Below are 27,629 nucleotides of genomic sequence, written 5' to 3'. Positions count from 1 at the left end.
TACCTATACTAGGAGCAATTTATAATGGCCAATTTACCTATCAACCTGCAAGTCTTTGGCATGTGGGAGGAAACCGGAGCACCCGGAGAAAACCCACGCAGACACAGGGAGAACTTGCAAACTCCGCACAGGCAGTACCCAGAATCGAACCCGGGTCCCTGGAGCTGTGAGGCTGCGGTGCTAACCACTGCACCACTGCACCACTGTGCCGCCCCTCTATGACAACAACAACTTGCATTTATATAGTTAACATAATTAAATGTCCCAAGGAGCGTTATCTAACAAAGTTTGACATCAAGCCACATAAGGAGATATTAGGACAGGTGATCAAAAGCTTTGTCAGTGTTAGGTTCTGAGGAGTGTCATAAAGGAGAAAAGAGAGGCAGAGAGGGTTGAGAAGGGAATTTCAGAGCTTAGGGCCAAGGCAGCTGAAGGCACGGCTGCCACTGGTGTAGCGATTAACATGGAGGATGTGCAAGAGGAAAGCAGAGTTCTCAGAGGGTCGTAGAGCTGGAGGAGGTTGCAGAAGTAGACATAGCAGGCAATGTTGGACTAAACATGTGCGTATACATGAAAAGAAGAGGAGTAAAGTGTGGCCAAGAGCAGAAATCCGCTGGTGACACAGGACATATTTTTATTACAGTCTTTCATGGGATGTGAGTGTCGCTGGCAAGGCCAGCATTTGTTGCCCATCTCTAATTGCCCTTGACAACTGAATGGTGGTTAGGCCATTTCAGAGTCAACCACATTGCTGTGGGTCTGGAGTTGCATGTAGGCCAGACCAGGTAAAGATGGCAGATTTCCTTCCCTAAAGGGCAATAGTGAACCAGATGGATTTTTACAACAATCAGTGATAGTTTCAGTAATGGTGCCATGAAACTAGCTTTCAATTCCAGATTTTTAAAAAAATTAATTGAATTTAAATTCAACCAGTTGCCATGGACACTAGTCCAGTGGCATTACCACTATGCCACCATCTCCCCCTATCTGAATCAAAGGAGCCTACACATTAGTGCCCAATTATTATGGTATCAAAGCCTCTGTGTCATCGCCTCTGCTCAATTTTTGTTTTTCAGCAAGAGGATATCCCCACAGCAGGCCTGAGGAGGTGGATGAGAACCTACATTGCTGGATCCGGTCTGCAGAGTCCCAAGGCAATTGTATTGATGAGAAACTGGAGACGTATAGACAGCACGTCAAGGAAGGAAAGGCTGAAGCCAGACACTACGACCGTGCATCAGCTCAGCATGCACTTGCATGTAAAATGTTGGAGGAGAATACAGCCCCAGCAATGGAAAAGCTGAGACCAGCTTTCCAATCTCCCGATGCTGGCAGTCATCAGTACCATTCTCAACCTGGCCCACAATTTCAGAGGCTGATCAGTAACAGTGAACGTTACAATTTCTCACAAACGGAAGATCAGAGGAGGCCTAGGGAGGCACTGGAATCTGATTTCAAGGATTTTGCAATGACGAATGAGCTTGACCATTCTTCAGGATTTGGAAAGGGCACATCTTCTGCCTCCTCTGACACCAGCATGTTTTTGGCAATGATGGCAAATCAAAACCACTGGGGAAGGAAGGAGACCTGCAGCAGACCTGAAAACAGAGAGCAAGTGAAACCGGCCTCATTTCCAGCTTCTTTGGACTACCAGGCCTCCCCGGTCAATCTGGACCATTCACGTGAAATTGAGAAGGGTTTGCTCGATTCTTTTCCATGTGTAACTAAAAATCCTGCCACTGGTTCACTGACAAACACATCGGAGTGTCAGGCCCAATTCGAATTGCCCAGTAAAGACACTGGGTATGAATCCCAAGATGACATTGGAATCGGTCAACTGGAACCTCCTGGACCACTCCTTTCAGGACTGAATGACCTAGAGCTTCCCAGTCCTTTGCGATCCTGGGAATTTCCAGTGGGGGAATCCCACATGTATCCAGTGTTTCCGTACCCTAATACACCAGCCTATATTCCTCCATACTCTCCAAGTATTCCTCAATACAGATACCCACAGGCTGTTCAACAACTGCAAATCCCATGTAAGTGAATTATTTGACTCCTTTGGAATTTAACTACTGTTGGAGTTATTAACTATTTTCAATTACATAGAAGTGCAGCACAGAAAGAGGCCATTCGGCCCAATTGCTTCATGCCGATGTTTATGCTCCAGATAAGCTTCTTCCCATCCCTCTTCATCCAACCTTACCTGCGGCATCTTCTGTTCCTTTCTCCCTCGTGTTGGTCTAGCTTCCCCTGCAATAAAATAAATTCACAAGAAACTTTATAGAGGAGGAAAGGTATTCAGCCCATCTTACTCCACCCCATCCAGACAACCCATAGTCCCCCACATTGCTGCATCTTGTTGTTTCTGAAATGATTCCAAGAGTTTTGCCTGCACCACTCTGCCCACTTCATTCCAAGTGTTAATCACTCTCTGCGTGGAGAACAGCCTCATTATATCAGTCCTAAAGTTACCTTTCACTAGTTCGACCTTTGTGTCCCCTTATCCTAAGCTCACAATTTCATTTGAGGTTATATTCTAGGTTAGCCCTATCCGACCTCTGTACGAACACCGGTGGGTGTATCCTTTCTGGCTGAATAGCTCAAATCGTGTATTGCAGTACCCTCAGAAGAAGGATCAGACTTCTCTGTACAACCTCCAGTTCTTGAATGTCTCCCCTGTGTCTCAGTGACCAGAGCTGACAAAAGAACCAGAGGGGAGATGAGGAGCCATTTATTTACACCGAGTTGTTGTGATCTGGAATGCATTGGCCTGAAAGAGTGGTGAAAGCAAATTCAATAGTAACTTCCAAAAGGAAACATTGCAGGGCTACAGGAAAGGAGTGGGGGAGTTCTTTCAAAGAGTGGGCACAGGCACGATGGGCTGAATAACCTACTTTAACAGGCGCATTAAAATCATAAAATCAGACAGAAGAAGGCCATTTTGACCGTCCAGTGAGGCCCTCCTTGAAATTAAATAGTAGCAGTCTGATGACATCATTCAGACACCAACTATTTTAACTGCTAACAACCATGTTTGATGCCCAATATTGTGCTCACCAACAGCACCAATCTCAAAGGAGCAGCTGACCCAGAAGAAGTGAGGTTGAAAAATTGAGTTTAAATTAATTTTTAATTATTTTCGCTTGGGCAAAACAGAGCAGGAGTGTCCTTCCCCTGAGCGCAAATGATTACCACCACCAATACTTACCTGATGCCCGGGGACCTTTTGTTCTACTCCAGAAAGCTAGTTGGTGAAGGATAGAACTGGAGCCAATCTTTGCACACTGTTATATTTGTTTACAGTGTCTCAGTTGGTAGCACTCTTGTCTCTGAGTCGTAAGGTTCTGGTTTTAAGTCCCCCTCCAAGGCTTGAGAACCAAAGTCATGATTGGGAGTGCTGTACTGTTGGAGGTGCCGTCTTTTGGATGAGACATTAAACTGAGGCCCAACTGCTTGCTTGGGTGGATGTAAAAGATCACATGATATTATTTCAAAGAAGAGCAGGGGAGTTATCCCTGGTGTCCTGGCCAATATTTATCCTCCATCAATGCTACAAAAACAGAATATCTGGTCATTATCACATTGCTGTTTGATGTGTGCAGACTGGCTGCTGTATTTCCTGCATTACAACAGTGATTACACTTCAAAATAAAGTACTTCATTGGCTGTAAAGTGCTTGGAGACATCTGGTAGTCATGAAAGGCGCTATATAAATGCAAGTCCTATTTTTTATAACTGAGTTATATATTACATGCCTAACCCAACAGCCATAGTTTTAGTCTGTGTCTATCTTTATAGAGGTTTAAGTGAATCTCCAGTTAATGCCTACTGCCTACATACAATTAAGCACAATTGGTATATAACTAACACCATTCCTGTGGCTGCCTGGCTTGAGACTCCTGCCCAACTCCCGCCTGCTGGCCGACCTGATGTCCTTGAATCCAGGTTTGTTTGGGAGTTGGGGCTGGTATATTTAAATGAGTCCCGGGAATTAGAATTGCATTGGCCTCACTCCACCAGCCCCACCATGCTCGCCTTTTGCCTCCAGTTAACATCAGGCCTTCTGTTTTCATTTCCCCTCGTCCATCCCTTCATAATTTTAAACATCTCTATCATATCAACCCCTAATCTCATCAGCTTGAATGAAAACAGCCTTAATTTTTGACACCCCACTTCATGTTTGTATTTCCTCAGACCAGGAAACATCCGAGTGAATCTATGCTGTATCTCTGTTGCCTCATCATATGGAGCCCAGAACTGCATGCAGTGCTCCAACTTAGTCTTGCTAAGGTTTTATAAAGGTTCACAGTTACATCTCGATTTCCATATTCTGTGCCTCTTCTTATAAAATCTAGCATGCCTTTAGCTTTCTCTAGAGCCTTGTCAAGAATGCCACAGGAACTGTTCAAAGCGAAAGGGCTGGAGGCTCAAGAAAAGCAATGAGTGTACCGACAAGCAAAAGAAACATCCAGTAGTGTTGAAAAACACATCAGGAAATGTTAGGAACTTTTAATGTCAGTTAGGTTAGAGATAAAAGAGTCAAGATAGCAACATAGAGAAACAAAAATCCCCAAAAATGTGAGTAATGAAGATCTAAAGATAAAAGCCATGATTCTGTGGATCAGGTAAAATAGGATTATGTCCTCGGGTCTGTTGTGGAAATGTTTGTGTTGGATTTACCTACTGGCGGATGAAAAGCTTTCCCAGGGAGGTTGGCCTGTTGCACACATGGCCAGGGATGGGAAAAATAGTGGTACTGCAGCTGTTAAAGGGCTGCAGCAACAGACAGTTGGACCCATTGTTCATAATGGGACAACAGGGACCTATGGGCAACATTCCTCCTTTTTAATGCTGAAGGGTTGAAGGTCCTGCTGCTGGAGGTGTTTCAAAGGAGGGCGGCCTTATTTGGGACTTAAGGTCAGCTTCCAGTCATAGCACACGTTCCAGATGCATGGAGGGAGGGTGAAGATCTCATCAACGCCTTCATCCAGGGCCCTCTACCCGGCTATAAATAAGCAATGACTTTGCTGGCATTCGGACAAAAGTGAAGCTAACAATGACTCATCACGCATGTGACAAAGCTAAGTTGGGAACGCCTGCACCCACTGGGTGGCACCATTACACCATGGCCCTTTTTGCACACATTTTCATTGTTCCTAAGCCACGTGGCACACTTTTCTCATTACCAGTCGAGGAACAGCAAGAAGGTATTGAGACAACCAGGGTGAAGTGTATCTTTGCTGTTGGCAGGTGGAGGGGTTCTCAGTGGAGTCAGCAGCTATACGGTTACCGAGATTAACCACGGTCTTTTAAGAGTCATCCATCCAGTGTTTTTGCTTCAAATATTATATAGAATGTACAGCACAGAAACAGATCATTCAGCCCAACTGGTCTGTGCTGGTTGTTTATACTCCACACAAGCCTTTGCCCAATCATCTTCATCTAACCTTATTAGATTAACTGTATTTAGAGTAGAGGAGGAGCATAGCATGCCAAATAGGCCAAAGAAACTAATATTGAATCAGGCACGGGGACTCATCAAGATTAAGATAAGCAAAATAACAGTAATTAAGAAAATAATGACACTAAAGAGTGACAAATCCCCAGGACCAGATGGTTTCCATCCAGGGCTTTAAAGTAGGTAGGTAGGAATATTGCCGATGCCCTAACTATAATCTTCCAAGTTCTCTCGATTTGGTAACCGTTGCTTTAGATTGGAAAATGCATGCATGTTACTCTGCTATTTAAGTAGTGTGAGAGAGGGAAACTAGGCTTTTATACACCAGTTAACCTAACATCTGTTGTCAGGAGATTAAAAGAGTCTGTAATTAAGGGTAGAGTGACTGAACACCTTGTAAATTTTCAGCGAATCAGGCAGAACCACATTGATTTGTGAAGGGTAAGTCATGCTTGACAATCCTGATTGAATTTTTTGAAGAGGTGACTAAAGTAGTGGACAGGGAAATGTCTATGGATGTTATTTATATGGGCTTCCAGAAAGCATTTGATAAAGTCCCTCATAAGAGGCTGTTAGCTAAAGTTGAAGCTCATGGAATTGAAGGCAATCAAAGAGGCTTATGTAATGCTGGCTTTATATCTAGAGGGCAAGAATACAAGCGCGTAAAAGTCATGCTTCAGTTGTACAAAGCCCTGGTTAGATCACAGCTGGAGTACTGTGAGCAGTTCTGGGAACCACACCTTAGGAAGGATATATTAGCCTTGGGGTGAGTGCAGAATAGATTTACCAGAATGAAACCTGGACTACAGGGGTTAAATTATGAGGAGAGATTATAGAAATTAGGGTTCTATTCCCTGTAGTTCAGAAGGTTAAGAACATAAGAAATAGGAGCAGGAGTAGGCCATTCAGCCCCTCAAGCCTGCCCCGCCATTCAATAAGATCATGGCTGATCTGTCCCAGGCCTCAATTCCTCTTTCGGGCCAGCTCCGCATATCCCTCGACTCCCCGAGATTTCAAAAATCTATCTACCTCCTCCTTAAATGCATTTAGTGACCAAGCCTCCACAACTCTCTGAGGTAGAGAATTCCAGAGATTCACCACCCTCTGAGAGAAGAAATTCCTTCGCATCCCAGTTTTAAATGTGTGCCCCCTTATTCTGTAACTGTGTCCCCTAGTTTGACTTTCCCCCACCAGTGGAAACATAATTCTCAACATCGAAGAGGCGATTTGATCAAAGTTTTCAAGATATTACGGGGATCTGGTAGATGGAGAGAAACAATTTCTGTTGGTTGGGGAGTCTAGGACTAGGGGGCAAAGACTAAAAATTAGAACCAAACCTTTCAGGAGTGAAATTAGGAAGTGCGTCCACACATAAAGGGTGGTAGAAGTTTGGAACTCCTCCAGAAACAGCAATTGATGCTTGGTCAATTGTTAATTTTAGATCTGAGATTGATAGATTTTTGTTAACCAGAAGTATTAAAGGATATGAGACAAAGCAGGAATATGGAGTTAGGTGACAGATCAGCCGTGTTCTCATGAAATGGTGGAACAGACCCAAGGGGCTAAATGGTCTACTCCTGTTGCTGTGTTCCTTTATCTCTCATGTACTTATTTAGTCTCCCCTTAAAGTCATCTATGCTTTTCACCATAACCAATCTACGAGGTAGCAAGGGCGGCACAGTGGCGCAGTGGTTAGCACTGCAGCCTCACAGCTCCAGCGACCCGGGTTCAATTCTGGGTCCTGCCTGTGTGGAGTTTGCAAGTTCTCCCTGTGTCTGCGTGGGTTTCCTCCGGGTGCTCTGGTTTCCTGCCACAACCAAAAGACTTGCAGGTTGATAGGTGAATTGGCCATTATAAATTGCCACTAGTATAGGTAGGTGGTAGGGAAATATAGGAACAGGTGGGGATGTGGTAGAAATATGGGATTAGTGTAGGATTAGTATAAATGGGTGGTTAATGGTCAGCACAGACTCGGTGGGCCGAAGGGCCTGTTTCAGTGCTGTATCTCTAAATCTAAAAATCTAAGTTCCACATTCTAACCAGACTATCAATAAAGAAGTTTCTCCTGAATTCCTTCTTGGATTTAAGGCTGACTAGTTGCGGATTCCCCTGCAAGTGAAACTATTTTCTCTACGTCTACCCTATCAAACTTCTTTCGCATTTTTAAAGACCTTTATTAGGTCAATTAACCGCATCCAACATTTCACAATTGAGGGTACCCAGCCGCCTGGGTAAGGGAACACCAGAATGCCTAATGTGGTGGATACCCCTTTGGAGACCAGGAAAGATCCAGTTGCACAGGAGTTTAATGACACACTACAGGGCAAGCCACAGAAGGAAATGAAGACTCACGCTTACATGGTTGTCATCAGAGAAAAATCAGAAGAAATTATTAAAAGCTCAAGGCAGTGAGGAAAAATAAACTTTTAATGGTGGACTTTTTAAGAAGAGACAAAAAGAAGAAGCCTGCCTTGGATAAAGGGTGGTGAAATTCCAATTTGTGGCTTTACTGATAAACACACCCATGTAACATTCTGATATTGGCCATTTTAACAAAGGTGTTAACGTCTTTAGAATAGAAATAAACAAACAGCAGATACCTTTGTTAAAATAAATAGAAGAAGGACTGAATAATTAAAGGCCAGTCAGTCTAACCTCAGTAGTGGGCAAATCACTGGAATCTATTCTGAGAGACAGGATAAACCATCACTTAGAAAGGCACAGATTAATCAAGGATAGTCAGCATGGATTTGTTAAGGGAAGATCTTGTCTAACCAACTGATTTTTTTGAAGAAGTAATAAGGAAGATAGGTGAGGGTATTGCAGTTGAAGTGGTCTACATGGATTTTAGCAAGGCTGTTAACAAGGTCCCACATGGCACACTGGTTCAAAAAGAATAAAATCCCATGGGATCCTGTGAAATGCAGCAAGGTGGATACAAAATTGGCTCTGTGGTAAGAAACAAAGGGTAATTGTTGACGGATGTTTTTGCGACTGGAGGGCTGTTTCCAGTGGTGTTCCACAGGGCTCAGTACTGGGTCGCCTGCTTTTTGTGGTATAAATTAACGATTGGGACGTAAATGTAGGGGGCATGATCAAGAAGATTGCAGATGACACAAAGATTGGCTGTGTGGTAGATAGTGAGGAAAATAGCTGTAGGCTGCAGGAAGATATTGATGGTCTGGTCAGATGAGCAGAAAAGTGGCAAATGGAATTCAAACCGAAGAAATGTGAGATGATGCATTTGGGGAGGTCAAACAAGACAAAGGAATACACGATAAATGGGAAAATACTGAGAGGTGTAGAGGAAGTGAGGGACCTTGGAGTAAATGTCCACAGTTCCCTGAAGGTAGCAAGACAGGTCGATAAGGTGGTCAAGAAGACATATGGAATCCTTTCCTTTATTAGCTGAGGTATAGAATATAAGAGCAAGGAGGTTATGCTGGAACTGTATAACTCATTGGTTAGGCCACAATTTAAGTACTGTGTGCAGTTCTGGTCACCTCATTACAAAAAGGATGTAATTGCACTAGAGAGGGTACAGAGGAGATTTACGAGAATGTTGCCAGGACTGGAAAAATGCAGCTATGAGGAAATATTGGATAGGCTGGGGTTATTGTCCTTGGAACAGGAAAAGCTGAGGGGAGGTTTGATTGAGATGTACAAAATTGTGAGGGACCGGGATAGAGTTGATGTGAAGGGCCTATTTACCTTAGCGGAGAGGTCAGCAACTTGAGGGCATAGACTTTAAGTGATTAGTAGAAAGATTAGAGGGGAGTTGAGGAAAGGTTTTTTTCACCAGTGGGTGGTGGGGATCTGGAACTCACTGCCTGAAAGGGTAGTTGAGGCAAAAATCCTAAACCTATTCAAAAGGACTCTGGATATGCACCTCAAGTGCCATAATCTGCAGGGTTACGGACCAAATGCTGGAAGGTGGGACTAGAATGGGTGGAACGTTTTTCAGCTGGCACAGGCATGATGGGCCAAGTGGCCTCTTTCTGTGCCGTAAATTTCTAAGATTCTATGACTCTAACTTCAGCTGAGTTAGCATTGATCTTCATTATCACACCGTACACTTTTGACCCCTGAGAATCAAGTGTGAGCCTGAAATAACAGAGAGAGTAGAATGGAGGACTGGGGTGAGATCCCTTCTTCTAAAAATTAAAGATACTGGCATCTCGTTCTCCCTAAGAAATGAGACATGTGATATTGTGGGAACAAGCCGCTTCCAGTCTGAGGCTGTTTTTTTTTTAGCGAATTGTTAGTTGTGGAGAAAAGCACACACTCTCGCATTTGTCATTAAAGCAGTAATTTCCTTGAAATCCCATCCATTGTATAATACAACAGAAACAGCACTTCAACTGTACTTCATTGGCTGTAAAGCGCTTTTGAACGTCTTGAGGTTGTGAAAAATGCAATATAAATACAAGTCTTTCTTTTCCTTTCCAACTAGATTATTACAGTGATTGAAAGAACTGTTATCATTTAGTAGAAAAGTAACTATTCCATTGCTTTATTAAAATAAACTTCCCTGAATTAGTTATAGGTTAGCTGGAAACTTCGTAGATTCATAGAATCACATAGCACAGAAGGAGGCCATTCATTCCTCTGTGTCTGTGCCAGTTCTTTGAAAGAGCAACTCAATTAGTCCTATTCTGCTACTTTTTTCCCCTTGGCCCTGCCTTTTCAAATATTTATTCAATTTCCTTTTTAAAGAGATTACTGAATTTGCTTCCACCACACTTTCAGGCAGTACACTGTACAACATAATTTTTTATGCTTCTAAAATCTTTTCTTCATGTCGCCTCTGGTTCTTTTGGCAATTACCTTAAATCTGCCTCGTGTGGTTGCAGACCCTTCTGCCACTGGAAAGTTTTTCTCTGTGCTTTTGCTACAGAAAAACTACCTTTACTAGGTTTATATGAAGACAGTAATGCCACTTTACTACAAGGCTGTGCCCTTATGCTTAGGATCATAAGACAGTTACATACGCGTTTAGCAATCTTATCTACAGGAAACATCTCCAACGGGGCATTGCACTGTGATAGATTTACTGCTGAGCAGTTCTCTTTTATTGATTAGGTTGCTGGGTTATGACATATGTTGATAGATGATGTTTCTTTTCACCACCTAGTCCGTAGCATGAGAGAATTAATTGCCATGCTTTGGCAGAGACGTTAAACCATGTTGCCGTCTTGGCCTATTTCTGTGGTTCTGCTGCACTGTAAAGATCTTGTGAAACTGTTCTACAAAAAGCAGGGAGATTCCCAGCATCCTGGCCATCAATTTCCCCTCAACTGACACCAGCCACCAAGCAATAAATCAACTCATGATTCATTTCATTGCTGGTTATGCGCCCAAAACAAGGTATTACATGGCAGATTTTTTTTTAATTCTTTCGGGGATGTGTGCATCACTGGCTAGGTCAGCATTTATTGCCCATCCCTAATTGGCCATGAGAAGGAGGTGGTGGTGAGCTACGTTCTTGAACCGCTGCAGTCCATGTGGGGTAGGCACACCGACGGTGCTATTAGGAAGGGAGTTCCAAGATTTTGACCCAGCAACAGTGAAGGAACAGCGATATAGTTCCAAATCAGGATGGTGTGTGGCTTGGAGGGGAACTTGCAGGTGGTGCTGTTCCCATGCATCTGCTGCCCTTGTCCTTCTAGGTGGTAGAGGTCGCGGGTTTGGAAGGTGCCGTCTAAGGAGTCTTGGTGAGTTGCTGCAGTGCATCTCGTAGATGGTACACACTGCTGCCACTGTGCGTCGGTAGTGGATGGGGTGCCAATCAAGCGGGCTGCTTTGTCCTGGATGATGTTGAGCTTCTTGAGTGTTGTTGGAGCTGCACCCATCCAGGCAAGTGCAGAGTATTCCATCACACTCCTGACTTGTGCCTTGTAGATGCTGGAAAGGCATTGGGGAGTCAGGAAATGAGTTACTCGCTGCAGAATTCCCAGCCTCTGATCTCTTGTAGCCACGGTATTTATGTGGCTGGTGCGGTTCAGTTTCTGATAATGGTGACCCCCAGGATGTTGATAGTGGGGGATTCAGCGATAGTAATGCCCTCAAATGTCATGGGGCGATGGTTAGATTCTCTCTTGTTGGAGATGGTCATTGCCTGGCACTTGTGTGGCGTGAATGTTATTTGCCACTTATCAGCCCAAGCCTGGATGTTGTCCAAGTCTTGCTGCATGTCTACATGGACTGCTTCAGTATCGGAGGAGTCACGAATGGTGCTGAACATTGTGCAATCATCAGCGAAGGTCCCCACTTCTGACCTTACGATTGAAGGAAGGTCATTGATGAAGCAGCTGAAGATGGTTGGGCCTAGGACACTATCCTGAGAAACTCCTGTAGTGATGTCCTGGAGCTCAGATGATTGACCTCCAACAACCACAACCATCTTCCTTTGCGCCAGGTATGACTCCAGCCAGCGGAGGATTTTCCCCCTGATTCCCATTGACCTCAGTTTTGCTAGGGCTCCTTGATGCCATACTCGGTCAAATGCTGCCTTGATGTCAAGGGCAGTCACTCTCACCTCTGGAGTTCAGTTCTTTTGTCCATGTTTGAACCAAGGCTGTAATGAGGTCAGGAGCTGAGTGACCCTGGCAGAACTCAAACTGAGCGTCACTGAGCAGGTTATTGCTGAGCAAGTGCCGCTTGATTACCAGAGAACATTATGTGGTATTGAATTAGAGGAAAGAAAGAAAACTGGATAACTGGGCTGCACACTTTCAAGGAAATTAAGGCTTTAGAGAGAGTATAATGCCGATTTACTAGGATATTGCATGTTATAAAGAAATATAAATCCGAAGAATAACTAGATTTTTTTCATTAGGACAACGCAGATTACAATGCGCTATGATTGATGGGTTTTAAATTATAAAGGGAGGCGCCAGAGTAGATCAGAGCAGATTGTTTCCAGCAGTTGAGTCAGAAACAAAGGAGTCATAGTTCCAAGATTAAATATAAGCGATTTAGAACAGAAGGAGGGAGAAACTACTTTACACTCAGTTGCTGGACGAACCCACCCGGCCCAAATAAACACCATCCAGATAATTATTTTCAGTGACAATGAGAACTGCAGCATGGTATTCCTGTGAATACCACAGTGAGGGAGGCCATATTGTGTGCTTTTTCTGTGGGCCATCTTTTCAGTACTTTCATGGTTGAGCCTGGACTACTTTGGCCTCTGTTTCCAGTTACGTTTAAAGCACCGCTTTTCACTCTAAACATGAATTTTTTATTTTGATGTTATAATGGGGAGGAGAGTGAGCACATGGAAGGAGCTAAGTTACAGCCTTTTAGAGTGAGGCATCTATTCCTTGTATGCAGATATTTGCCTACAAATGTCTACAGACCCAGAAAGATCTTACTCAGACATCTTTGGAGTGTGAAGCTGGTGCACAAGAAGCATAGAGGAGTAAGTCGAGTGCAAATGAACATAGAACAGTACAGCACAGTACAGGCCCTTCAGCCCACGATGTTGTGCCGACCCTTTAACCTACTCTAAGATCAAACTACCTACATACCCTTCATTCTACTATCATCCATGCACCTATCCAAGAGTCGCTTAAATGTCCCTAATGTATCTGCTTCTACTACCACCGCTGGCAGTGCATTCCACGCACCCACCACTCTCTGTGTAAAGAACCTACCTCTGACATCTCCCCGAAACCTTCCTCCAATCACCTTAAAATTATGCCCCCTGGTGATAGCCCTTTCCACCCTGGGAAAAAGTCTCTGGCTATCCACTCTATCTATGCCTCTCATCATCTTGTACGCCTCTATCAAGTCACCTCTCATCCTTCTTCGCTCCAATGAGAAAAGCCCTAGCTCCCTCAACCTTTCTTCATAAGACATGCCCTCCAGTCCAGGCAGCATCCTGGTAAATCTCCTCTGCACCCTCTCTAAAGCTTCCACATCCTTCCTATAATGAGGCGACCAGAACTGAACACAATATTCCAAGTGTGGTCTAACCAGGGCTTCATAGAGCTGCAGCATAACCTCGCGGCTTTTAAACTCAATCCCTCTGTTAATGAAAGCCAACACACCATACGCTTCCTTAACAACCCTATCAACTTGAGTGGCAACTTTGAGCGATCTGTGGCCATGGACCCCAAGATCCCTCTGTTCCTCCACACTGCCAATAATCCTGTCTTTAAGCCTGTATTCTGCATTCAAATTCGACCTTCCAAAATGAATCACTTCACACTTTTCCAGGTTGAACTCCATCTGCAACTTCTCAGCCCAGCTCTGCATCCTGTCAATGTCCCGTTGCAACCTAAAACAGCCCTCCACACTATCCACATCTCCAGCAACCTTTGTGTCATCGGCAAACTTACTAACCCGGCCTTCCACTTCCTCATCCAAGTCATTTATAAAAATCACAAAGAGCAGAGGTCCCAGAACAGATCCCTGCGGAACACCACTGGTCACCGAGCTCCATGCTGAATACTTTCCATCTACTACCACCCTCTGTCTTCTATGGGCCAGCCAATTCTGTATCCAGACAGCCAAATTTCCCTGTATCCCATGCCTCCTTACTTTCTGAATGAGCCTACCATGGGGAACCTTATCAAACGAGATGCCAGAACCTCCACCAAATAAAGTCACTTTACACCTGCCTGTTATCTTTCTCCCCCACCTTACCTCACCAAATTCTCTCACTCAATTTCCAAGTCCTTCATAAGACACACGTTTCCGTTCCCTATGCCATCATTCAACTCCCAAAAGCTGACACAGAAATAAACTCATGACTCTAAGTGATCAAACTGTCTTTTTACTTGAAACAAATGCATTAACCTGGAAGCACCAACAAAACCTGTTCTCACTTCCTACAACTACATCTTGACACCATGACCATCCTTGACACCAGCTATCTTACTTACTCCAGTCCCTAATCCACCACTCCTACAAAATGCTCCGTGAGTGGTATGAGGTTGGCCGGTGAGTTGCTGGGGTGGGTCCCCCGGAACCACAGAGACCTAAGGTGACACTTGTCTGAAGAGAGCTATCGTCTCAGAGGGTCCAGCTTCCAGCAGCCTGAAGGTGGCAGTAGCTCCCTCACATGAAGGTATTGGAAGGAGAAGTTAAGGAAATGGGTTCGTTGTCCCCGAATCATTCTTTCCTGGAACTTTGGACCCCCCCCCAAGATCTGGGTCCCAGAGGTCTGGATCCCCAAGGTCAGAACCCCTTGAGGTCTGGGTCCCCAAAGTCAGGGTCCCCGAGGTCTGGGTCCTTGAGGCCTGGGTCCCTGAATGTTGGAACCCCATGAAGTCTGGGGACCCGAGGCCTGAGTCCCCGAGGCCTGGGTCCCCGAGGCCTGGGTCCCCGAGGCCTGGGTCCCCGGGGTCTGGGTCCCCGGGGTCTGGGACCCCGAGGTCTGGGTCCCAGAGGTCTGGGTCCCCGAAGTCTGGGTCCCCGAGGTCTGGGTTCCTAGGTTCCTCTGTCGAGGGCAAGTGTCTATGGAAGAAAGGTATTTTTTCTTCATCCACTCCCAGGACCCAATTCTCACTCATGCTCAATGACTCACCTAATGACCGCCCTTCTAGCTCATTGTAAGTGGGAATATCTGTGCTGGTGTTTGTGCGGGTAACATTCCCAGATGGAGTTGCCGCTAAAGTGACAGGAACTGTTGATACGAACATGCCCAGGTGGTCAATTTGTAGAACTAGCGCGTGAGGGTATTCTAATACTTTAAGAAAGCAGAAGTTCAAGCTACATATGATGTGGTTTTCCCAGCCTTTAGCAACCTTCTCTAGTCAACTGGCTCTCTCCTACAGGCCCTCCTGACCATCTGTCTATTGTATCTCATACTCCGCTTCTTGTGGACTCCAAGTTCTGTGTGATGGTGCAGCTCCCGCAGTTGCTCTTTAGTGGTGAGGTTTTTATATGTTATCTGGGAGAGAAGGCAGTGTTACCGACCTGTGATTGTCATGGCAACTTGCCCCATATGAGATCATGCGTGGCATGATAATGAGAGGTGAAGGCGCCTTGTTCCTCCAAATAAATTGCCCTTGAAGATGAGCAGCAGCCCTTCTGGCAGACAAGGTGAGGGGTGATTTTGAGTATAAAATGTGCCTGAATGTTTGGAGTTGTTGTCCTATCATGAGGTGAGTTTTCTGGACTCCCAGGTTCTGAGAGAGAAAGAGTGCGATGGGTAAGGAGATGAGTGAAGCTACCTTTGAATGGTAAAGGGTGTCTTGGCACCAAAAATCTTTGCTGACCTTGTGAGGTCATTGAATCCTTTCCTGCATTGTGTAGCAGTTCTTGGGGTGGTTGGGGTTTGCATTGACTGCCTCACCTATCTCCCTCCAGACATCTGGCACCAGTCTCCGATGTGGCCTTCTCCTCTCAGATCAGACCATCTGTTCTTGCCCCCATTTCTGACAGCAATAGCTCCGCTGTGGCATCAGAAAATCAGTTGATCCTTCTAACTGCTAATACATGTATGGCTGCTGCTCCCTCTGCCATCTTGCCAAGAAGAGATATGGTCCTACCAGCTGCACTAGAACTTTATTTCCTTCCATTGCAGTAAAACCCGTGAGGAGCAGGTTTTCTGGCCTCCAAACCGCCCTGCATGGCTATTGAGGGTTATTTATTTTTATTTTATTTTATTTTTTTATTTGGAGTTACAGCACTGAAACAGGCCCTTCAGCCCACCGAGTCTGTGCCGACCAACAACCACCCATTTATACTAACCCTACAGTAATCCCATATTCCCTATCACCTACCTACACTAGGGGCAATTTACAATGGCCAATTTACCTACCACCTGCAAGTCTTTGGCTGTGGGAGGAAACCGGAGCACCCGGTGAAAACCCACGCAGACACAGGGAGAACTTGCAAACTCCGCACAGGCAGTACCCACAATCGAACCTGGGTCCCTGGAGCTGTGAGGCTGCGGTGCTAACCACTGCGCCACTGTGTTCTGGCAGGAATGTTTCCCATTGGCTGGTGTTAGGACATCCCATTGCAAACCCACCAATAGAGGAGACTCCTCACCATTCTCCGCCCCTTTTGCTTCTGCATTGCACCCAGGAAATAAGCAATCGCCGCACACCCCCCCCCCCCCCAAACTCCTGGGTGCTGAAGTAGAGAAAAATTGTTCTTATGATCTTTATTTTTTCGAGTTAAAATAACAACTGTTACTTTTTAAGAATAAGATTTAACCTGGAGTGTGCAGTGAAGACAGAAAAGGGCTAGAAATATATAGCAGGTCAGTCAGTATATGTGAAGAGAAAATACAGGGTTCATGTACCCTTTAGTGGACCATTTATCCACTGAGGGGTATATTTTTTCTCCCGTTTATATTCACACCAACTTTTATTTGGCAACATGGAGTAAAATATATCATCGTGAAGACCAAGCACATAATCCAGACTGACACCCCCGATGCAGTATTGAGCGAGTGCTGCATTGTCAGAGGTGCCATCTTTCAGATGAGATGTTAATGCAAAGCCCCATCTACCCTTCCAGGTGGATGTAAGAGATCTCATGGCACTATTTCAAAGAACAGGGGCATTATCCCTGGTGTCCTGGCCAATATTTATCACCACTAAATCAACATCACTAAGAAAACAGATTATATTGTGGTCATTATCACATTGCTATTTGTGGGAGCTTGCTTTGCACAATTTGGCTGCCATGTTTCCTGCGTTATAACAGTGACCACACTTCAAAAAGAACTTCTTTGGCTGTAAAGCCCTTTGGAGTTCCCTGAGCTTGTAAAAGGCCCTTTAGAAGTGCAAGTCTGTCTTTGTGCAAGTATACTGCTTGGTGCCGCTCTACAGATGGCTGTTTATCAGTTGGCATCAGTACACTCGCAGAGAAGCTGCATTGTGAACCCAAGTTGTGAGGAGAGGAGTTGATTTAAGTTCTGACGAATGACAGCTGTGTGATGAGGCATGGTAGATTGTAGGACAATATTGCTCATATGTTTGCTGTGTGATTGTGTCTACATGGAAGTGATCTGCTAATTCAATCTTTCTGAATACAGAGCCCATTAAAACACATGGGTGTGGGGGAGAACTGTGTTTAGAGTCTGGGGGAAAAATTCTGTACAGTGCAATATATGTAACAAAATTTTAAGTCCAAAGTGGAACATAAAAATGTCCCTCCCCACCCCCATTACTGAACTACTGAACACGAATGGCATTGTTTCTGAGCTCAAGGCTACACTCTGTCTACGATCTACTGAACACGCTTCCATCATAACAAAGTTCATTAACCCCCTTCAGTTTCCAGTTTCAAATACATTTGTTTCTCTAACTAAAATTTTTAACGGCACTCAATGCCGCAAACGTCATGACTCAAAGCCTTTGTAACGGATGGAATCGCTGGCTGAACACACTTGGGCAGGATTTTGTGCTGCCCTTGAAAACGGGCATGGAGGTGGGGGACAAACAGAACGGCAGAGGGCGCCGTTCCCGTTAGCCTGGGCCCCTGCCATTTTGTCGTGGGCGGGTAAGGCCGAGGATGGCCTTAACGGTCACTTAAGGGCCTCATCCTGCCTCAACCTCATGGGGATATACGCCAGGTAAAGCCTGGTGGCCACCTAGCAAGGTCAGGGGGTCTTTCCTTTGGGGGCAATCCAGGCACCCCCCCCCCCCCGCCACCCGTGAAGAGCCCCCTCCTAACCCCTTCCTGAATGGCCCCAGCCACCCCGACCCCATTTACCTCTCCTGGGTCTCTGACATCTGCTCTGCAGGCCTCCTGTAGTACCGACAGTGACCACCGTTCCCAGTGGAACTGCTGGCACTGGAGAGCTGCTAGCCTTCCAATTGGCTGGAAGCTCTGGAGGCGGGAGGTGGAATTTGAATTTAACTAATAAAAATCTGGAATTAGAAGCTCGTCTAATGGGGCGGCACAGTGGCGCAGTGGTTAGCACCGCAGCCTCACAGCTCCAGCGACCCGGGTTCAATTCTGGGTACTGCCTGTGTGGAGTTTGCAAGTTCTCCCTGTGTTTGCGTGGGTTTCTTCCGGGTGCTCCGGTTTCCTCCCACATGCCAAAGACTTGCAGGTTGATAGGTTAATTGACCATTATAAATTGGCCCTAGTATAGGTAGGTGGTAGGGAAATATAGGGACAGGTGGGGATGTGGTAGGAATATGGGATTAGTGTAGGATTAATATAAATGGGTGGTTGATGGTCGGCACAGACTCGGTGGGCTGAAGGGCCTGTTTCAGTGCTGTATCTCTAAAAACTAAAACTATCTATATCAGTCTGCAACCTCCTTATGTCCACTTCACTACATACTTTACTACCTATCTTTGTGTCATACGCAAATTTAGCTACCATACCATCACTCCCCTCATCTAAGTCGTTGATATAAATTGTAAAAAGTTGAGGCCCCAACACACACCCCTGCAGGACTCCATTCGTCACATCCTGCCACTCAGAAGAGAACCCATTTATGCATACTCTCTGTTTTCTGCCAGCCAGCCAATCTTCTATCCATGCTAATATGTTACCCCCTACACCATGAGCTCCTACTTTGCGCAATAACCTTTTATGTGGCACCTTGTCAAATGCCTTCTGGAAATCCAAGTACAGTACGTCAACGGGCTCCCCTTTATCTACAGTACATATTAATTCTTCAAAGAATTCCAATAAATTGGTTAAACATGATTTCCCTTTCACAAAATCATGCTGACTATTCCCGATTACCTTGAGCTTTTCTAAGTGCCCAGCTCTAGCCGCCTTAGTGATCCAGTCTAATATATTCCCCATGACAGACATCAAGCTAACTGGCCTATAGTTGCCTGTTTTCTGTCTCCACCCCACCCCTCCCCCACCACCACTTCTTGAATAGAGGGGTTATATTTGCTACTTTCCAGTCAGATAGAACCTTTCCAGAATCTAGCGAATTTTGAAAAACTAACACCAACACACCATCTACCTCATTCACCACTTCTTTAAGACCCGAGGATGAAGTCCATCAGGACCCTGGGACTTGTCAGCCTGCAGCTCCATCAGTTTGCTCAGTATCGCTTCCCTGGTGATTGTAATTTCACCAAGTTCCTCTCTTCCTTTCACCTCCTGATTTACAGTGATTACTGGAATGTTTTTGTATCCTCTGTAGTGAAGACAGAAGCAAAATATTTGCTCATTTTATCCACCATTTCCTTATTATCTACTATTAACTCCCCATTCTCACTCTCTAGAGGACCAATGCTCACTTTACTTACTCTTTTCCTTTTTAAGTACCTGTAGAAACTCCTGCTATCCGTTTTTACATTTTTAGCTAGCTTCCTCTCATACTCTAATTTCTTTCTCCTGATTAACCTTTTAGTAATTCTCTGCCGTTCTTTACATTCTGACCAATCATAAGACCTTCCACTCATCTTTGCGCAATTATTCTTTTAATTCATCATGGGATGTGGCATTGCTGGCTAGGACAGCATTTATTGCCCATCCCTTATTGCCCTTGAGATGATGGTGGTGCTTTTTCCTTAAGTTTGTTGCTTTCCTTAACTTCTGCAGTTAACCTTGGATGATGGGTCCTTCCCTTAGAATTTTTCTTTATAGTAGGAATATACTTATTCTGAGTATTCTGAAATATCCCCTTAAATGTCTGACACTGCTTCTCTATCGATCTTTCTCTCTCTCACTGTTGCAGAGAGCAGGAACGCTCAGCAGATGGTTTTTTTAAATCTCAAGTCAATTCCTGACATCAGGAACAGCATTTTCTGAACCTTGGACAGATTCGGAGTTTCCGGTGGGCTTTTAAAAATGCCCAAATCTGTCTGAAGTTCAGAAACTGCTGTTCCTGATGTCAGGATCTGTCAGTTGTGAAACCCAGCACAATTTTTTTTTAAAGCCGGTCTGCAAGAGGAAGACAAAGGGAAATTTCTCATCTCCAGTCACGGACCCTTGGGGAGGATAAGGAACGGCCCGAGTACAGTTTACATCCAAAGGCCGGATGGAAACCTTTTGCAGCCTGGATCCTGGCCTGCGGGCCATATGTTGGGAAACCCTGTCTTAGACCCACTCTTCTGTCTTTCAAACTGGATGTAAAATTCAATCATATTGTGTTCGCTGCGACCTAGAGGTGCCTTTACTCTGAGGTCATTAATTAATCCTGTCACATTACACAATAGCAAGTCTAATATAAGCTGCTATCTGGTTGGTTCCAGAAGGTGCTGCTCTAAGAAACTCTCTTGAAAGCATTCTATGAACTCCTCATCCAGGCTACTATTGCCAATCTGATTTTTCCAGTTTATTTGTAGATTAAAATCACCCATGATTACTGCTGTCCCTTTATCACAAGCATCCAATATTTCTTCTGGTATACTTTGTCCAACATTGTGATTACTATTGGGGAGCCTTAGACCACTCCCGCTAGTGACTTATTTCCCCTACTGATTTCCACCCAAACTGATTCTACATCCTGAACTCCCAAACCAAGGTCATCTCTAACTATTGCACCAATGCCATCTTTGATTAATATTGCTACCCCTCTACCTTTACATAGCTTCCTATTCTTCTTGAACGTCATATACCCCTCGATATTCAGGACCCAATCCTTGTCATGCTGCAGCCACGTCTCCGTAATGGCTATCCGATCATATTTATTTGCATCAATGTGCGCAATCAGCTCATCTACTTTGTTATGAATGCTACGTGCATTCAGATACAGAGCCTTTAGTTTTGTCTTTTTGTTATCTTTGTAATATCTAGCCTTGACTGTTGGTGTGTTCTTAGGTTTTTTCCTCTCTCTCCCTTCCTGCCACTCTTTGACCTTCATTTCCCATATTACTATTTTGCTCTCCTGCCTTGACTCTACCCCTTGATTTGCTACATCTACTCAAGCTTGATCCCTCAGCCCTCTTGTTTAGTTTAAAGCCCTCTCTACTTCCCTTGTTATACGATTTGCTAGAACACTGGTCCCAGCACGGTTCAGGTATAGACCGTCCCAGTGGTATAGCCCCCACTTTCCCCTGTACTGGTGCCAGTGCCCCATGAACCAAAACCCACTTCTCCCACACCAGTCTTTGAGCCATATATTCATTTCACTAATCTTATGTGCCCTCTGCCAATTGGCACGTGGTTCAGGTAATAGTCCAGAGATTATTATCCTTGAGATTCTGCTCTTCAACTTGGTGCCTAGCTCCTCATACTGTCTAAGCAGAACCTCATTCCTAGTCCTATCTGTGTCGCTGTGGCCTTGTATAAAGCAACTACACACACAACGGGGAAGACCCCAGCTGAGTTGTTATTTGGACGCAAAATACGCACCAAGATAACCAGAACTGAGTGACATTAGAGTTTATCAGGAGGTTCGAGATCATGATGCTGAGAAAAAGGGTGCTGCAAAGTTTTATGCAGACCAAAGAAGGAGAGCTAGTCAGTCTGATGTGATGCCAGGTAATGAAGCATTGCTGAGACAAGAGAGTCTGCATAAGATGGATACATCATAATATCCCAAGCCGTACACTGTTATTGCCAAGCAGGGAAATAGTGTGACTGTGCAGTCCCCAGAAGGCTTACCGTTTGGCAGAAATTCTTCATGCGTTAAAAAGTATCACAGTGACAAAGACGAACCTGATGTAGGAGCTGAGGCGAAGCTGACATCCAGCAATTCAGAAGTCAAAGCCAGTGATGCTGTTGCCAGGCAGAAAGCCTGCTATCCAGAGGGAGAAACATCAGTTCCAGATGGTCCAATGACATTTCCTAATCCTGACGTGATGACCAGAGTTCCTGAGACAACAGAAAGACCATGCGCGAGGGGAGACGATATGAAGATTATGTGTTGTGATTATGTTCAAAAATCATGGACATGTTTTGGTCTGATAAGGGAGAAATGTCGCGACTGAATGTGTGGACTTGAGTATTAGAGACTATATGGTACTTGGAAGGTAAACTGAAAGTAGCTTTGTGCTTTGGGGAAAACACCTGACCTGGGAATTGTTGTAAGGTCAGATAAGCTTATGCTGCCGTAGTGAGAACAGTGAACAGAATTCTACAGAAGTCTTTGATGAGACACTTGTTATATCTTTGATGAAGTTAAAGCTATGATTTCAAGTGTGATTCATTGCAGCCTGAGATGTGACAGCTGCAGATGTCAGCAGCAACCAGTCGTAAGAGGCTGAACCTCCTGAGGCTTTGATGCTCATGACATGTCCAGAATGCTAATCCTCTGCCTGTAGATCTTGTGCTGGAGGTACCACCTCCTTCAAGTTGGATCTCTGAGTTCATCCCCTCTGTCCTGTGGAGCAGTATGTGGCTGAGAGGAAGGTATTGGTGCTCCTGCTGATGTTGCTCCTGCTGCTCATGGTGTTGCTGGTGCTGCTGCTTTTGCTCCTCATCAAAGGACAAAGGTAACACTACCTAAGCTGCCCCCATGCTGCTGAGAAAGCTGGCAGCCGGCAAGTGCGGATCAAAGTAAAAAAAAACTCCAAGGTAGCAGAAATGACTTGCAAGGTCTTAGAAATCACCTCCAAAGCAGTAAGAGCACATTCTCAGCACAAGTCCTGTGAGCAAAAGCCTTTCATCGAGGCAAAGAAACAGCTGTCATATCTATGTACTTAAAGACTTCCCAACCTGTCATTTGCTCAGCCCTGTCAATCCCCGCTGTCCCCTCGCCTTGTTCAACATGGCAAGTTCCAGGAAGCCCAGGAAACCAGTCCACTGGCATTAAAGACACAACCCAGCATTAAAAATGTGTTCAATTGGCTTTTAACATATGCCAATAGCAGACCCATCTATCCCACAGGGGTTTCCCACATGCTCACCAACGCGTTCCAGTTAATTACGGAAGTCAGTGGCATTTTGTGATACTTTAACCTCTCATGGCACCAACACTGGCAGGTTAAAACTCCCCTCAACATGTCAGCTGGAGCCTAACCAGTGATTTCTAATGGTTTAGCATGACTTCCTTGCTTTTGTACTTATAAAGCCAAAGATCCCATATGCCTTTTTTTAACAGCCTTCTCAACTTGTGATGCCACCTCCAAAGATTTGTGTACTCTCTGTTCCTTTAAAATTGTAACTTCTGTGAAACAAGCATTTGAAATGTTTCCCAGAGACGTGATAATACAATATGTAAATACAAGCCTTTCTTCTATCCTCTGCTGCAACAATTTTGACATTTTAATTTCCCACACCAGCCAAACCTGTGGTCTTTCTGAGTGAGACCAACTATTTAGTGTCAGTTACTGAGCTTTGTGATGGGGACTGAAAGCCACTGGATTCCTATCATTTCATGGGAAACAGAGAGAAGGTCGTTGTCTTCCCAGTGTGTGATCGATTGAGTACAAGTTCTGGAGGTGAGAGGACTGTGTGCAAACCACACTGTAGCACCCAGTCTAACACCCCAACTGTTTATGAATTGCTCAACCATATGATTACCACAGCTCCTATATTGTGATCTAGGATGTGAACCTCACACCAGATTGAATCACTTGTATTCAATAGACTGAAACGGTGTAACAATGACAAGTAATCAGTGCCACACCAAGTATCATTGTTATCACTGAGCACATCCGAGATGTTTAAGTGAAAGGGGAAAAGTTTAGGGGGGATATGCGTGGAAAGTTCTTTACGCAGAGGGTGGTGGGCACCTGGAACGCATTGCCAGCGGAGGTGGTAGATGCGGGCACGATGGAGTCTTTTAAGATGTATCTGGACAGATACATGATTGGGCAGGAAGAAAAGAGATACAGAAGCTTAGAAAATAGGCGACATGTTTAGAGAGAAAATCTGGATCGGCGCAGGCTTGGAGGGCCGAAGGGCCTGTTCCTGTGCTGTAATTATCTTTGTTCTTTGTTCTTACTCAGTCCAACTGGCCCTGGAGTCAGGACCTATCTTGAAATGGTGGCCAGATTCCAGTTCTATCTCATGATGGTCCTGAGCTACATATTTACAGAAAGAAGAATGGATCATTCATAGTTAGTTTGATTGTTACAAAGAGTCAGTTCCACTCGTCACAACAAGGCTTGTTGCTGCAACTATAACTAACCATGAGCATTTGAAATTCTGATAACATCTTTACAGTGCACTTCATGATTTCTGCAGGTGACCTGCATACTTGCACATGACAGACGTTGTCAAATACACAACACTAAAAGGAGTTTTTTGAGTTATAATCTTAACTTGTAGACACGGACCTTGTTTAGTCAAATTTTAAAAAAACCCTAAAGCAGCACGGTGACATAGGATGACAACAGATAACATTGGTGCTCCAATACAATTGGTCATCAAGCACTAGTGTAAGGGTTGGCAGCTGTGATTCTGTACCTACCAAGCTTTGAATCATAGGTACAGTCAGAGGTATTGAGCAGAGGCTGGGCACTTTTCCAGTGGACAAAGGGCAGTCATCTTAAACTGGTCAAGTTATGAATACTACTGAATTCATTGCTAATCTGAACTTTCCTCTCTTGTTCTCCTAAGATCCAAATAGCTTGTTTTAGGCGGCAGGGGTGCTGTCTTTATCCTCATCCTGCCGAGGCTAGTAAAGAGGAAAGTTCAGCTAGTGGTTGACCTGTGGATGTTATGTGAGGGCAGAATCGTCCTTGGCTGTGATGCCAGTCATTGTCATATAACTAACTGCCTGCACTTGTCTGTGTTTGCGAAGGAACAGTGGCTCCTTCGGTAAGCTGCCTGAAGCTGGGGGACGAAATTTCCTTTGACAAAGGTCCATAGGAGCGACAATGTAAACAAACCTATTCCAGTTCAATAGTTTGACTGGTTAATCCAATGCAGTTATCAGTTCAGTAAATCTCAATTTGTTTTTGCATGTCTTTATGCTACCAGATGGTGTGAGCTGCCCTCCTCCAGCCTGCAATTGTAAACAGTGCTGCAACAACGTCTATCGAAGTGGGCCTTTTCCTCCACGCATGAGATATAACCAAGATATACCTTTGAGAGAGGTGTCACCCGCCCAGCCATGTGGATGTGGACAAGTTAACTCTCCCCCTCTGTACTTTACAAGATATCCTTATAGTAGAGGAATGCAAAGCAGTTTCATCCAAGGTGCACCTCAAGCACAAATATATGGGTGAGTACAGTTAGTGGAATTTTACTTGGTCATTCCATGTTTCTTAGCCTTTTATCTGTATATTTCCTGTCTTTGTTTTTCTCTGTTTACTGTCTTTTCTTATGTATACATGCACATATATTTGGGGTGTGTGTATATATATATATATATATATATATAATGTATATATGTGTGTGGGTGGGTATATGTGTATATGCATACGTTTTCTTTATTGAAGTTTCCTGTCTCTTGCAGCTTCTCCATCTTCCTCTATTATCTCACACATACCAGCTGGGCTCCTGGCCACATATCTTTGCTATGTCTATGTACAATTCATTGAACATCACAATCACATTGGCCAAAACCAATTGGCAGCTGAGATTTCAAACTGAACCTGTGGGACATTGCTGGCATCTATCCGTGCCTAATAGCGCTGGAGGTTCCAAGTGTTCTTTTCCCCTTTCCAATCCTGTCCTCTCCTGAAGGCACAGACTCCTGGTGCAATGTGGATTCCCTGGTACCACTTGGCCTACAGTACTTTGCCAAGGCACCATTCTTCGAGTATGAACCCACACAGTGAACGTTGTCACCGTTTTGAACTGTGCAGAGTGTCACACCTCAGCCTGATGGTGGATGGCCCATCAACCAGGAACTGAATCCTGGGTGTTATCTCCTTGTCCAGGCAGAGGAGTAATTCCACACCTTTATACCCAGACAGTGCAGTAATTTCTCACCTTTATACCCAGACAGTGCAGTAATTTCACACCTTTATACCCAGACAGTGCAGTAATTCCACACCTTTATACCCAGACAGTGCAGTAATTTCACACCTTTATACCCAGACAGTGCAGTAATTTCACACCTTTATACCCAGACAGTGCAGTAATTTCTCACCTTTATACCCAGACAGTGCAGTAATTTCTCACCTTTACACCCAGACAGTGCAGTAATTTCACACCTTTATACCCAGACAGTGCAGTAATTTCTCACCTTTATACCCAGACAGTGCAGTAATTTCTCACCTTTACACCAGACAGTGCAGTAATTTCTCACCTTTACACCCAGACAGTGCAGTAATTTCTCACCTTTATACCCAGACAGTGCAGTAATTTCTCACCTTTATACCCAGACAGTGCAGTAATTTCTCACCTTTATACCCAGACAGTGCAGTAATTTCTCACCTTTATACCCAGACAGTGCAGTAATTTCTCACCTTTATACCCAGACAGTGCAGTAATTTCTCACCTTTATACCCAGACAGTGCAGTAATTTCTCACCTTTATACCCAGACAGTGCAGTAATTTCTCACCTTTATACCCAGACAGTGCAGTAATTTCTCACCTTTATACCCAGACAGTGCAGTAATTTCTCACCTTTATACCCAGACAGTGCAGTAATTTCTCACCTTTATACCCAGACAGTGCAGTAATTTCTCACCTTTATACCCAGACAGTGCAGTAATTTCTCACCTTTATACCCAGACAGTGCAGTAATTTCTCACCTTTATACCCAGACAGTGCAGTAATTTCTCACCTTTATACCCAGACAGTGCAGTAATTTCTCACCTTTATACCCAGACAGTGCAGTAATTTCTCACCTTTATACCCAGACAGTGCAGTAATTTCTCACCTTTATACCCAGACAGTGCAGTAATTTCTCACCTTTATACCCAGACAGTGCAGTAATTTCTCACCTTTATACCCAGACAGTGCAGTAATTTCTCACCTTTACACCCAGACAGTGCAGTAATTTCTCACCTTTATACCCAGACAGTGCAGTAATTTCTCACCTTTATACCCAGACAGTGCAGTAATTTCTCACCTTTATACCCAGACAGTGCAGTAATTTCTCACCTTTATACCCAGACAGTGCAGTAATTTCTCACCTTTACACCCAGACAGTGCAGTAATTTCTCACCTTTATACCCAGACAGTGCAGTAATTTCTCACCTTTACACCCAGACAGTGCAGTAATTTCTCACCTTTACACCCAGACAGTGCAGTAATTTCTCACCTTTACACCCAGACAGTGCAGTAATTTCTCACCTTTACACCCAGACAGTGCAGTAATTTCTCACCTTTACACCCAGACAGTGCAGTAATTTCTCACCTTTACACCCAGACAGTGCAGTAATTTCTCACCTTTACACCCAGACAGTGCAGTAATTTCACACCTTTATACCCAGAC

At 44.5% G+C, this 27,629-nt stretch overlaps 1 protein-coding gene across 2 annotated transcripts in view; it reads left to right on the top strand.

The window, feature by feature from the left end:
- The window catches only part of traf3ip2a (TRAF3 interacting protein 2a), a 96,878-nt gene that overhangs the window by 29,851 nt on the left and 39,398 nt on the right, over nt 1–27,629 (top strand). The window contains exons 2-3 of one of the 2 annotated variants that reach the window (XM_068027384.1): nt 1,077–2,039; nt 25,220–25,463. In XM_068027384.1, coding sequence (XP_067883485.1) covers nt 1,077–2,039; nt 25,220–25,463 — 1,207 coding nt within the window. The remainder of the gene's footprint in view (nt 1–1,076; nt 2,040–25,219; nt 25,464–27,629) is intronic. The other variant, XM_068027388.1, reaches the window with a different exon arrangement.

The sequence above is a fragment of the Heterodontus francisci genome, chromosome 3 (assembly GCF_036365525.1).
Source record: "Heterodontus francisci isolate sHetFra1 chromosome 3, sHetFra1.hap1, whole genome shotgun sequence".
In the NCBI taxonomy this organism is placed as follows: domain Eukaryota; kingdom Metazoa; phylum Chordata; class Chondrichthyes; order Heterodontiformes; family Heterodontidae; genus Heterodontus; species Heterodontus francisci.
The sequence above is the reverse complement of the archived record's forward strand: the minus strand, read 5'-3'. Positions and strand labels throughout refer to the sequence as shown.